This window comes from Canis aureus, chromosome 23 (assembly GCF_053574225.1).
Source record: "Canis aureus isolate CA01 chromosome 23, VMU_Caureus_v.1.0, whole genome shotgun sequence".
Classification (NCBI taxonomy): Eukaryota; Metazoa; Chordata; class Mammalia; order Carnivora; family Canidae; genus Canis; species Canis aureus.
Window position 1 is genome coordinate 26372276 of NC_135633.1, and position 13929 is coordinate 26386204.

General features: G+C 35.6%; 1 protein-coding gene across 5 annotated transcripts in view; it reads right to left on the reverse strand.

Moving 5' to 3' along the window:
* The window catches only part of FCHSD2 (FCH and double SH3 domains 2), a 338349-nt gene that overhangs the window by 175735 nt on the left and 148685 nt on the right, over positions 1 to 13929 (reverse strand). For all 5 annotated transcript variants that reach the window (XM_077866897.1, XM_077866896.1, XM_077866900.1 and 2 more), the window contains one exon: positions 1507 to 1651. In XM_077866897.1, coding sequence (XP_077723023.1) covers positions 1507 to 1651 — 145 coding nt within the window. The remainder of the gene's footprint in view (positions 1 to 1506; positions 1652 to 13929) is intronic.

Here is a 13929-nt window from a genome sequence, read left to right on the forward strand (position 1 = left end):
TGAATTCTAATACCTTTATGTGAGCATCTGGAATTTTCAGTTATACAAGCTAATATACGTACTTAATGTCTAACAACTGCTTAGATGGTACATAAGCACCATTTTTAACAGCTATCATATAAAACAAATTAATTCACAGATATGAGGACTGTCAAATCTCACCAAATAACCTTTGCCCAGGAATGTTGGTTAAATTCAGGGCAGAGACTATTCTACCAATGGAAGAGAAAAGCACAGTGATAAACTTTTTCAAAATATTCTTATATTAAGAAAAGTAGAATTTTCCAATAATTCAGTTAGATTTAGTGAATGCACTGGCTATCTGAAACGTAGTATTTCCTCCCAGTTAGGAAGTTATGCTAGTATTAATTCTCTGCCTCTATCTCCTACCCTGTCTCTGCACACATGGATATTTACATACCTAGGTATACAACATATTTTTCTCCAATTCAAAAGCATTGTTTGGTTCATAGTCATATAGTTTATCCACCATGTTTGTTTTTAAAGAAATAATTTTCAGCAAAGATAAACAAAGGCATTCTTATACAAATATGTTAAAACCAAGTGATATTACATGAGTGCTTGAAAGGGATGAGAATTTTATATACACACATATACATTTAACATACTGATTTTATGCTACTAAAATAATCTTTGACAAATAAACAAATTTGTATAGATTTTATATTTTGTTTGTAAAACAATTCTGAAAATACAAATGACAATCAGAATCAAAACACTGGATCCTGTATTACTATTTCCATAAATGGTTACTTCAATATTTTCTAAAATATTAATGCTTCCATAAGAAAAATTTAATTATTTAGTAGGCATCATGATAATCTGTTTTTGTCACTCTATTTCCAAAAAAGGACACAATTCAATCAATATTTTCAATAGCAAGCTTTTCATAAAAATTGCATTTAATAAATAGTGATTTTTTCCTATGAATTTTTAAATTCTGTATAATCAAAGAAATAGATCTACTTAAAAACTTTACTTCCTTATAACCTATATAATTAAACTTAACACTATTTCTGGTAATAAGTTTTTTATATTTGGTCAAAATGTGTCAACTTCTTTTAAATTATTATGCAAAATGGCTCAAATTAAAACTAAGATGAATTTTTTCAAGACTTAGTAGGATTAATAACATTGTAACTACTTTAACATACACCAAACTATACCAATATTGTGGAACTAAGTCAATCTATTTACTTGAGTTAATGTGAAAAGTGATATTCATAAGTGTGCACTGAGCTTCCAAAATGTCTAAATTCAAATTACACTTTTGTCAGTTAATAAAATACAGTAGTTAGAAAGAATATGATGAAAAAAAATAATCCTAATAACATGTTGAAATCAGAAATTCCATGTTGAAATCAGAAATATTTGTGACCATATAGAAAAGCTCACGTGTTAAAATGCAATTTAACATAATCTTGCAGATTACAAATGGAGCACCGAGATATTAATATGCATATAAGAAAAGAATAGAAACAATACCCTTTTTAGTTGCTGTTCTTTTATGCTTCTCACTGTCCTTGCAGGCTCAGAAATGAAGTTTTTATAGTTTTCACATATATTGATCCGAGACTGGGCTACCTGCATTGTTCCCTCAAGAAAAGATTTCCAAACAGGATACATGCTCCTAAATTCAAAGAGGGACAGAAAAGTATTAGGCAGGGAAAAGAAAAAAAAAGTTGGCTAACCTTATGCTCACTGGCTAGCACTGTGAAGCAGAATGAATATTTTCTTTATAGTTGAAAGTGTATTTATACTGCTTTATAGGTATTAATATTTTAACATATATAGGTAGAACATATACTTTATTCCTCTGTAGCTCTGCAATGGGCTGTCTTGATTCATCAACTATTTTTGATACTGAAATAAAGTGATACAAGGTTACAATTCCAGGCAAAGCTAATACTATAAAAATTAGTGAATAATTCAGACTATACAGACTTTTCACTGTCTCAGGGTCATCACTGTGTATATCAAGTTTCATTATTTCATTAAATATTTTCCTGGGGCACCTGGGTGGCACAATCAGTTAAGTGTCCAACTCTTGGTTTGGGCTCTCAGGTGGTAATCTCAGGGTTGTGAGATCAAGCCCTGTGTTAGGCTCTGCACTCAGCATGGTGTCTGCTTCAGATTCTTTTCCCCCCTGCTACTCTCCCATTCTCTCTTCCCAAGATAAATAAATCTATCTTTTAAAAACTTTTCTAAAAGATATTTTCCTAATTTTAGAGATGGGTAACTGAGGCTCAGAGAGATTTAGAGAATCCCTCTAGATCACACGAGTGTGGCAGAACTAAGATGAAGGCTGGGTACCTCTAAAGTACATTATCTTTCAACTACATCATATTACTTTCTTACATAAACTGATATGGCTGGAAAAAAATAATGAACAACTGCTTATGTGCTTGAGAAGTCCATTTCTCTAACAAAAGAAGTCTATGGTATCATTGTTCTACATCTGTTTTCTATGTTGTAATAATGCTTAGCCAGCATCACATTGTCACTTGGAATCATTCCAAGCAAGTTCCAACACCTTTGCTTGATAAATGTGCTCAGCAATCTCTTCTTAGTGTCAAAGAATTCATCCTTTGCTTTTTGTAGTCAATGTCCCTTTCAAAGCTTCTTTTCTATTTTGCTAAACACCTTAGTTCTAGTATGCACCTATACAGATTAAACATATTTTATAACTTATCATAACAATGGATGGTATTTTGTGTGTGTGTGTGTCTGGCTTTTTTTTTTTTTTAAAGATTATTTATTTATTCATGAGAGACACAGAGAGAGAGAGGCAGAAACACAGGCAGAGGGGGAAGCAGGCTCCATGCAGGAAGCCTGATGCAGGACTTAATCCCAGTACTCCAGGATCATGCCCTGAGCCAAAGGCAGATGCTCAACCGCTGAGCCACCCAGGTGTCCCTGGTATTTTATTTTTAAAAATGAAATACTTGTACTGATAGATTATAACATTCATCTCTCGAGATTTTCTTCTTATGCCACGTGGATTTTCTATTATAGACTGCTACTATAGTAGGTACCTTGGGTTACATAAATGCAAGCAGTGGGTCAGTGGATGAAATGGATGATAAAGTAAAAACAAGAGAAAGAAAAATTGCCTGGGTCCCCATCCTACTTAGAACTAAAAAAAACTTGTGACTGTATTTTTCAACCAAGGAAACTATTAACTTATATAATCAATTAGTTTTTGTAATGAATGAATGAATCACTTTAGATGGAAATATTCATTTATTTAAGCAGAAGAGTATCACACTCCCTTTGGTAAAAGATTCAGTGTGTTGTGCCAGCAAAAACTGTCAGCATAAAAGCAAAATGAATATGAGATAATGAAAAAAAGAAAATGAGATAATGGATGTTAACTAAACCTATAATGGTAACCATTTCATAATATATGTAAATCAAACCATCACACTGTACACTTTAAAGTTATAGAATGATGCATGTCCATTATTTTTCAGTAAAACTGGAAAAAAAAGAACAGCAAAATTAGTATCTTCCATGGCCTTATTGCATGACAACTGATATAAACTAGGATATAAACTCACCACAGGCCTCCTAAGCAGTTCAAATAATTGATTTTCTCAGAAAATGCAGAGAAAAAACTTCAGTACGATGCTTCATAACTATTAATTTACATTTAAAATACATTTTAAAATCATAATAAAAATGAGAAAGAACCACTATGTTGTGATAGGAAGGAAGGAGGGTTAAGGTGGATGGAAAGAATGAAGGAAGGATCCCTTCACCCAGGTTCTCCCCTTAACTAGCACCCACTTTTATCTCTGCCTCGCTGACTGCTGTTCATCCTTCAAATCTCAGCTTAATTGTAACCTCCTTAGAGAAAACTTTCATGATCACCACCAACCCAACTCACAGACTCAATTAAGTCCCTCTCTGTTACTCGTTCACATGGCTCCAGCATTTTAACTTCAATTATAAATATTTTTATGTAATGGTTAATGTGTATCCCTCTCACTATTGTGAAAATTTCCTGAAGGTAAGGGTACATGTTTTTCTCACTACCATATTTCTAGGGCCTAAACACATGGCCTAACATTCAGAAAAGTTACAGTAAGTATTTGTTACATGAAAAAAATGAATGGATACATACATTATGAGGATTGTACAATAAAAAGAAAAATTCTTTCCTTGTACAGTTTAAAAAGAGATCTTTAGAGATTGGCAGATCTACAGTAGGCAAGCATATCTCTAATAATGACACACCACGAAAAAAAACAGAATTCAGTTACCAGTTAATCAGAAAACTCGGGTTCAAGTTCTAGTTCAGCCAATATAATCATATGTAGGATACTTCACTCTACTTTCATTTCCTCAACTGGCAAATGGAGAAAATAACGAAAATACCAGCACTACATACCTCATATGGCTATTTTGGCAGTAAATGCAAATGATATGAAAGCCTTTGGCACAGATTGTTTAAATGAATAAATAGTAACAGAAGCAGAATTATAATAGAAATGTAAGTGTTTGACATAATAGTGATAGCTGCAATGGTAGTATTTTTCATTCTGAGGAAAAATAATGGGTATAGAATGATTTTTAATTTAAAAAAATTTTTCACTAGGCTTCTATACATAATTTTGATGCATATGGTATTCTGCTATGTTGCTCAGGTCAGAAAATGAGGCTCAAAATTATGAAAGAAAGGAAGTAAATTCTTTTAAAAATCCATCACATACTAAACACTATGCCATGTATTTTTAAATTTACGTTATCATTTAATCCTCATGTCAATTTTGTAAAATAGGCCTTATCTCCATTTTTCAAAGGACAAAAAAGTAAGGCTTGGAGAGGTTGTAGAATTTTTCCAAGGCTATTCACCAGGAAATAGTACTTCTATGGTCATAATTTAGACTTTGCCATTACCAATAACTACCCCTCTGCTGTAATCCCAAATTAATCATCTAAGCCCTGACCTTCTGTTTCTACTTATTCCTTTTAGGATTCTGACTCCAATAAGTATTCAAACTCTACTAGAACCTACAATCCATTCTTTTTTTTTTTTAATCTCTTATTTTTTTAATTTTTAAAATTTTTTTATTGGAGTTCAATTTGCCAATATATAGCATAACACCCAGTGCTCATCCCATCAAGTGCCCTCCTCAATGCCCGTTACCCAGTCACCCCTACCCCCCGCCCACCTCCCTTTCCACCACCCCTTGTTCGCTTCTCAGAGTTAGGAGTCTCTCATGATCTGTCACCCTTTCTGATATTTCCCATTCATTTTTCCTCCTTTCCCCTTTATTCCCTTTCACTAATTTTCATCCTACTCTCCTTCCCACTGTCTCTTAGCATCTCTCATAATTTCCCTTCTCAGCTCCTTATCCAACCTAAATTTCATGGTCTACCACTATAATCACTCCCTTTATATACCCTTATGATCCTGGCCCCTCTGTCTTTTCATTGTTCTAATCTACAAATTTCAATTTTGGTTAAATCCAAAATTCTGTTTATACTGTACCTATCTCTGTGTATACCATACCTATCTCTGTGCAGCAGAGATTACATTACTGGAGAAAACCATAATCATGCTGCCTTGGTCTCAGGTTAAATTGATGTCTAAAAAAACTCTAGTAACCCCTAAGTGCTACCCAGCAATTCTACTTATACTCCCCTAAATCCTCTTATTCTCTCCATCTTCTACGTAATTATTTCCCACCTTTTCCTCTCATTTCCAACTTCTAATATGACTACACTTTCAGCTGATAATGAAGCTACCAGAAGACAATGCCCATATGGTCCCACACATCTACCAATCTCCCCGCTTCTCCACCCATGCACTCTATCATCTCTTTACTTGGATGAACTACCTGTGCTCTGAAGGCCAACCTTTCACATTTATACTACACTCTATAATTCACTCAAGAATAGCAATCCAGGGCAGCCCGGGTGGCTCAGCGGTTTAGCGCCACCTTCAGCCCAGGGTGTAATCCTGGAGACCCAGGATCGAGTCCCATATTGAGTGCACTGCATGGAGCCTGCTTCTCCCTCTGCCTGTGTCTCTGCCTCTCTCTCTCTGTGTCTCTCATGAATAAATAAAATCTTTTTTTAAAAAAGAATAGCAATCCAGTAATTGTGCTTTCTCAACATCAACTTTTCCCTCTCTACTGGATGGATCTCTAAATATGCTATAACATCTCCTACCTGCGAAAACAAAAAAAAACTCCTCCAATTCTCTCCAGCTACCACACTAGTGCCTGTTCCTTGAACAGCAAAACTCCTTGAAAGAACTGTCTGAAATTATTGTAAAATTCTTCTGTTCCTGGTCTTTTTTTTTTTAAGATTTTATTTTTTATGTATTCATGAGAGACACAGAGAGGCAGAGACACAGGCAGAGAGATAAGCATGCTCCATGCAGGGAGCCTGATGTAGGACTCAATCCCAGGACTCCAGGATCATGCCCTGGGCTGAAGGCAGGCGCTAAGCCACTGAGCCACCCGGGCGTCCCATGCTCCTGGTCTTTTAAAAAATTATTATTATTATTTTTGAGGGGGGGGAGAGAACATGCATTAGTGAGGGTGAGGAAGCTGGGATTGGGGGAGGGTCAGAAGATGGAGAGAATAAGAGGATAGGGAGAGAGAGGGAGAGGGGAGGGGAGAGAGGGAGAGAAGGTGGGGGGAGAGAGAGAGTGAAAGTGAGAGAGAGAGAGAGACAGAGAGACAGAGAGAAACTTAAGCAGGTTCCATGCCCAGTACCAAGCCCATGCAGAGCTTGATCTCAGGACCCTGAGATCAGGATCTGAAATCAAGAGTTGGACATTTAACCAACTGAGCCATCCAGATGCTCCATTCCTGATCTCTTTTGATTAATTTAAATAAGCCCTTAAGCCTCCACCATTCTTCAGAAATTGCTTGTCAAGGTCATCAAATATCTCCTTATGGATAACTCAGTAGTCAATTCAAGCTTTGGTCCTGTCATTCAATTTATCAGCAGAACTGATCTAGTTTATCCTTCTTGAAATGCTTTCCTCCCTCAGCTTCCAAGACATCACTCTCTCTTAGTCTACTCCTTTCTCACTAGCCACTCTTTAATAATGTCCTTTGTTGATTCCTCTTCATCTCACTGCCCTGTAAATGCTGGAGTGCCCCCAAAGTTAGTCCCCAGGCTTCTCTTTTCTAACTACACTCACTCTTTAGATATACTCATTGAGGCGCATGGCTTTAAATACTGCCAATATACTATTCCTGAATTTCTATTTCCAGCCTAGACATCTTTCCTAACCTACAACCGCCTATTAACATATCCAACTTGGACATTTAGTAGGCATCTTAAAACTATAGTGTCCAAAACCAAATTCTTGATATCCCTAAAATTTGTTAATTCTTTCCATCTCACTGATAGACATTCAAACCCTCTAGTTGCTCAAACCAGAAACCCTAGAGTCATCATTGATTTTCCTTTTTCTTTTTTTCTTTTTTTATTTTTTATTTTTTGATTTTCCTTTTTCTTTCACATCCTTCATTTGATCTACCCCAAAATCCTGTTCAGTAGACTTTAAAAATATAATGGAATCTGATTATTGTCTGTCTCCTCCACTGCTACTATCCCAATTTGGGCAATATTATCTTGTGCTTGGATTATGGTAACAGCATCTCTTGCTTTTGCTCGTTTCCCCAAAGTCTATTCTCTACACAATACAGCCACTGCAGTGCCACCACTTCCCACTATGCTATATTCTCCTTACTATGCTTATTGTCCTTATCACCAGTATATAATGTTTAAGAATTTATATGTTTGTCTTGTCTTCTCTCATTAGAATGTAGGCTCCATGCAGCAGAAGCTTTGTTTTGTTCACTCTTGTATCCGCAGCACCTGGTACGGCAGGCACTCCATACATATTTAGTGGAGGAAAGAGGAGGGAATTACATGGCCTAGATGTGAACCCAGATTTGTCAGGCTCTCAAACCTCTGCTCTGCTGCTGATAGAAGATTGCTCTTGGTCTCAGTAATAATCTTAACAAAAAAGAGGTGTCTCTTCCCTCTAATAAAGGTACTGAGCTTTGTATATCCTAAGTCCTTTGTGTTCATCTAACATGATTTTTTGCCTCAGTATCTCCTGCACTAATGTTTTCTTACCTTTTTCTGTTAAAATGACTCAGCTTTTAAATTAAAATGATACTTTATAACTTCGCACTCTAACTGAAAAACAAATGATACTTGACATAATAGTTAAGTTATAATTAGTAAAATTTTTAAAAAATGTTTATCCATATACCATCTAAAATCATGCTGGCATATCTCCCATACAGATATCACAATGGAAAACAGAGAAAACTTTATCAGGAAGAATCATAATTAAGAAACAAATCAATTTATTTTGACTGTGGTGGTGGTCACACAAATCTACATATGTGATAAACTGCACAGAATTTAATATGTACACACACAAATGAGTGCATGTAAAACTGGTGTATTCTGAATTAGATTGGTGGATTTTATTAATATAAGTTTCCTGGTTGTAATATTGTATTATAGCTATGTAAGATATTACCACTGGGAGAACTAGGTGAAGAGTATAAGATAGCTCTTGGTATTACTTTTTACAACTGCACATGAATCCACAACTATTTCAAAATAAAAAGTAAAAAAAAAAAAAATTAAAAAACCATACATCTTCCCTAGACCTAAAAATATAACACTGTACATCAAGAAAACTCTAGAAACATGATACATAAGCTCATAATTTAAGATTAATTTATACAGTAAGTAATAAGGAGAAAATATAGTTTTTAAGAAGTGTTCATATAGTGCTGCTCTCACTAATAAGAAGGGACAATATCCTAACTGCAGGTAACAGAGGTAAAGACAGGGAGGATGACTGATTTCAGTCCAGTCAAGGTATGGTAAGAACTGCAATACAACTGCAGCTTGAGGTACCCATAGGTGAGGGAACTAAGGATTAAGGAAAGGAGAAATGGCCAAAGATGAGGAGAGAAAGGTAATCTGGTGCCAGGTTTCTTCATGGCTTTTAAAAAATATCTTGGGGGGGGCAGGGGGCACCTGGATGGCACAGTTAGTTAAGTGTCCAACTCTTAATTTCAGCTCAGGTCATGATCTCAGGGCCATGAGACTGAGATCAAGCATAGTGTGGAGCCTGCTTAAGATTCTCTCTCCTTTGCCCTCTGCCCCTCCCTCCCTACTCATGTTTTCTCTCAAATAAATAAATATTAATTAATTTAAAATTTTCATCCCACTGGCAAGAAGAAATACAGGTAATATTCAAGCAGGGGAGTTATACTAGGCCTATTTTACAAAGGGAGTTGGTGGTACTGTACCTAACTGAAATAATGAAAGGAAGAGATCACAGGCAGAGAAGCAGCTGCTTAAGATTCCTAAGACAGGACGAGATCTAGGAAGAAGTCAAATTTGGAGGTAGTTGACTTTTTGATTCCTAAGCTGACGAGTTAATAAGAAACATACAATCATTACTAGTTTATAGACAATATATAAAGACAGAAAAAAGACATTTAAGATTACTTTAAAAAGTCACTAGAGAGCTAAGGGAACTTTGAGAAACGCTTATATAGAAAGGACTTGCTATAGTTTGAATGTCTGTCCCCACAAAATTTGCATGTGGAAATCCTAACCCCCAAAGATGATGATATTAGGAGGTGAGGCTTTTGGGAGGTGATTAGGCCATAAGGTAGATTAGTGCCCTTTTGAAAGAGACCCCACAGAGCTCCCAAACCTCTTCCACCGTGTAATGACACAATATAAGTTGAAAATCCTACAACTCAGAAGAGAGACTTCCCCAGAAACCAGGCTGGTCTCAGCCCCCTGACCACCAGAAAGATGAGAAATAAATTTTTACTTAAAAGCCATCCAGTCAGGGATCCCTGGGTGGCGCAGCGGTTTAGCGCCTGCCTTTGGCCCAGGGCGTGATCCTAGAGACCTGGGATCGAATCCCACATTGGGCTCCTGGTGCATGGAGCCTGCTTCTCCCTCTGCCTGTGTCTCTGCCTCTCTCTCTCTCTGTGTGTGACTATCATAAATAAATACAAATTAAAAAAAAAAAAAAAGCCATCCAGTCTGTGGTATTTTGTTTTAACAGCCAGAACAGACTAAGAGCTGAAAACTTGTCCTAAAAGACTAAAGAAAAAGATCCAAGAGAAAGTAGTGTCACCGTTTAGTGTCACCGTTTAGTTTTAAGGCAAATAGGGGTGGTTTAATGCCATTAAATAGTGTATGTTTCATCAGACTAACAAATATTTTAGAAGACTAATCACATGTTCTTTCAGTAAAAAAATGAAAATTCTAATCAACTAGAACAAATGTAAAATACATTGATACACAGTTTATGAAGTATAATTTACAATGTCAGAATTTATTTTTTTCAATGTCAGAATTTAAATGTATAAACCCTTGACCTCGCATTTCCCCCTTTAAGAATTTACACTAAAAAAAAAATTTACCCTGTAGATATACTTTCCTAGTCCACAAAGATGTAACTATATGCAAACATGAGTTATCCACTAAAGCATTATTTGCAATAGTAAGAAACTCAATAATTACCAACAAAAAATGGGTAACAAAACTATAGTCCACCCATACTATAATACTAACACAAACAATTAAAAGAATGGAGTACCTGAATTTACTGGCATGAAAGATCTAAAACACTTTTAAGTGTGGGTAGGGTAGAGTGGAGTGGTGGAGGGAGTTACGGAAGTATATGTATAGATTAATTCCAATTCTGTTAAGAAGAACAAAACTGTTTGTGCTTATGTATGTGTCCCAGAGGAAAGAAATGGAAGGGTCATGTGCTTTTAACAGTACTTACTCTAAGGGAACAGCAATGTGAACGAGAGAGGCTTGGGAAAGAAGATGAGGCAGCACTTTATACTCTGTTGCACATGCATTACTTTGATAAGAATTTTTAAAGTACAAATATAAATACAAAAAAAGTTAAAAGAGAAATTTAAAACAACTAGAACCAAAATAAACTCCTAATAAACAAACAAAAAATTGGCAATTGCCATTCTCACCCTCGATCTTGATCTTTCGATTATCTTTTTCACAAAGCCACTATTACCCTCTTAGCTACCTAAATTTATAAACCTAGGGGTTGAGGGGACAGGGGACTCAGCAATCAAAAAAAATGAAATTTTACCATTTGCAATGATGTGAGTAGAACTACAGAGTATTATGCTAAACAAAATAAGTCAATTAGAGAAAGACAATTATATGATTACACTCATATGTGGAATTTAAGAAACAAAAGAGAGGATCACAGGGGAAGGGAGGGAAAAATAAAGTAAGATGAAATCAGAGAAGGAACAAACCATAAGAAACTCTTAACTATGGGAAACAAACTGAAGGTTGCTGGGGGGAGCAGGGTTGGGAGGGATGAGGTAACAGAGTGATAGGCATTAAGGAGGGCAAGGATGTAATGAGCACTGGGTGTTACATGCAACTGATGAATAACTTCACTCTACATCTGAAACTAATAATACACTATATGTTAATTAATTAAATTTAAATAAAATTAAAAACAACAAAAACCAAACCTTGGGGTCTTTCTATAGTCTTTCCTCTCCCTCTCTCTAACTTCATTCTTCATTCACTAAATATTTACCAAGTGCTTTCTATGTTACAAGAGCTATTTTAGATACTGAGAAAACTAATTTCTAGTTTGACAGTTATAGAAACTGTTTATAGTTCATCTCAGAACAAATATGATAGACACAAAAAACAAAACTCTGCCAAATCAATTTTAAGTCCTCTAGTTTCCATCTCCTAAAGATCTACTGAAATCGTCCCTACAACCAATTTCTACTGCTAATTTTCATTGTTCAAATAAGAGACGAAGAGTAATTAAATTCCTGCAATTTTATCCTTTCCAAATTCTTCTTCACATATCTTTAATCCACCTTCATACTATTAAAAGCCAAGCTAACATGTATTTCCTCTCGTGGAAATTTTTCAATGCTTCCATTATCTTCTGAATAAGAAAATAAACTGTCTGATATGCAAAGTATTTCCTGATCCCTGTCTATGTATTCTCCGGGTCCACTTCTCCTCTCACCCTCCAACCCACACACTTCACACCAGCCAGGTGGACTGTTCAGTTACCTAACATCCATATTTTCTCATAACTCCATGCCTTTAAGGTGATACTTTTGCTTAGAATTCCTTATGCCCAGCCTTGGCAAACTCCTGTATATTCTTTACGACTCAGATCTAGAAGCCTTGGTTTCCTCTTCAGTCCTAACTTGTCTCTCCACTCCTAACACAATACCACAGCTATTTATAGTAGCTATCTCCTGTAACTTCAGTAAGCACAGGCACCACACTTCACATTTTGATCCTAAAATATACTTTAACAGCTAGTATATAGTAGATATTTTACATCTACCTCATGAATAAAGAATGAATCAATGACTGTTTAAATAGCTGTGCGACCTTGAGTAATAAAGTATAAAACCCAAGAGTTAGTTTCCTAATGTATAAAAAAAGGATGATTATATGTACCTTGCAGGGTTGTTTTCATTATCATGAGATTAAGCTGAAGTTCATAGCATGGTGTCTGGTATTTAGTAAATATTTAGTAAAAGCTGGCTTAACATATTTTTAGAAATAAGGTTGTATAAGCTAGCCAGAGAGCAGAGCTCTCCTTACTTCTTTGGTAACCTTAATCCTGAATTTCAAACAAGTTTAGAAAATAGCCTATCTATAAGCTGGAGTACTTCTTTATTCTCCAGCCAGTAATCTCTTCCTTAGTCAGGATTTCTTCATGCTAGTAATCTAAACTATTTAACATTCTCTCACTCAAGGTTTTTGCTCCACTTTCTCTTTTGCTTACAATTTCATCTCTTCCCCTCTTAGTGGAATTTTAAAGATACTGGAAAGTCCACAAGAAAATCTCTAGCTTTTTTAGTTTCCTGTTTTGCTTTAGTAGTCTATATTGCAATTATACACATCTATTACTTATAGTTGATGAAGCCACTTTCCATGCTATCAGTCAGTCCTGCAACTGTGAAGAATTATTATAGTTTATTTATCTTTCAGTCTTCTTTTTATTTATTTATGATTTTTTAAAGATTTTTATTTTTTAAAGATTTTATTTATTTATTCATGAGAGACACAGAGAGAGAGAGAGGCAGAGACAGAGAGAGAGGGAGAAGCAGGCTCCATGCAGGGAAGCCCAATATGGGACTCGATCCCAGGACCACGGGATCAGGCCCTGAGTCAAAGGCAGATGTTCAACCACTGAGCCACCCAGGCATCCCTATCTTTCAGTTTTCTAATGTTGTTAAGAATTTATCTGATGATGTCACTCTTCACTGACAATACAGCAAACATGATTTCATATTCAGATTCCAAGCCATACACCTGAATACTGAATTCTTAATTATCCTGGATTCTCTGCTACTGTGTCATGGGCTTTAGTTTTAACTGCAAACTCTGAAATCTTGTCTTTGAGTTCTGGTTCCCCTATACTAAGGACAGTTTTGATCATAAAAGCCAATAAACACTTCCATATTAACTTCAAAAAAAAAAAAAAAAGGACATCGAATCCTACACAAAATTACAAATAATTACAAATACTTTAAACATATCTGTAGGTCACTGAAGACACAATTTATATTCCACTGTCATCTATCTTCTTTAAAATCTGTATGTGGGATACTGACTAGCCAATTTCTGGATACCCTGTTCTGTGTGTGTGTGTGTGTGTGTGTAAAACTTAGAAACTCTTTTCTGTAGGCTCACAAAATTCCATCTTCCCAAATTTAGAATTTCAGAATTAAAGAACATGACAGAACACTATCATCTTGTTTCATTATTGTTGCAATAATGTGTTTCATCTGTAGATCACCAAGGAAACAATTCACGTTCCGCTGTCATCTACCCTCTTTAAATTCTATATGT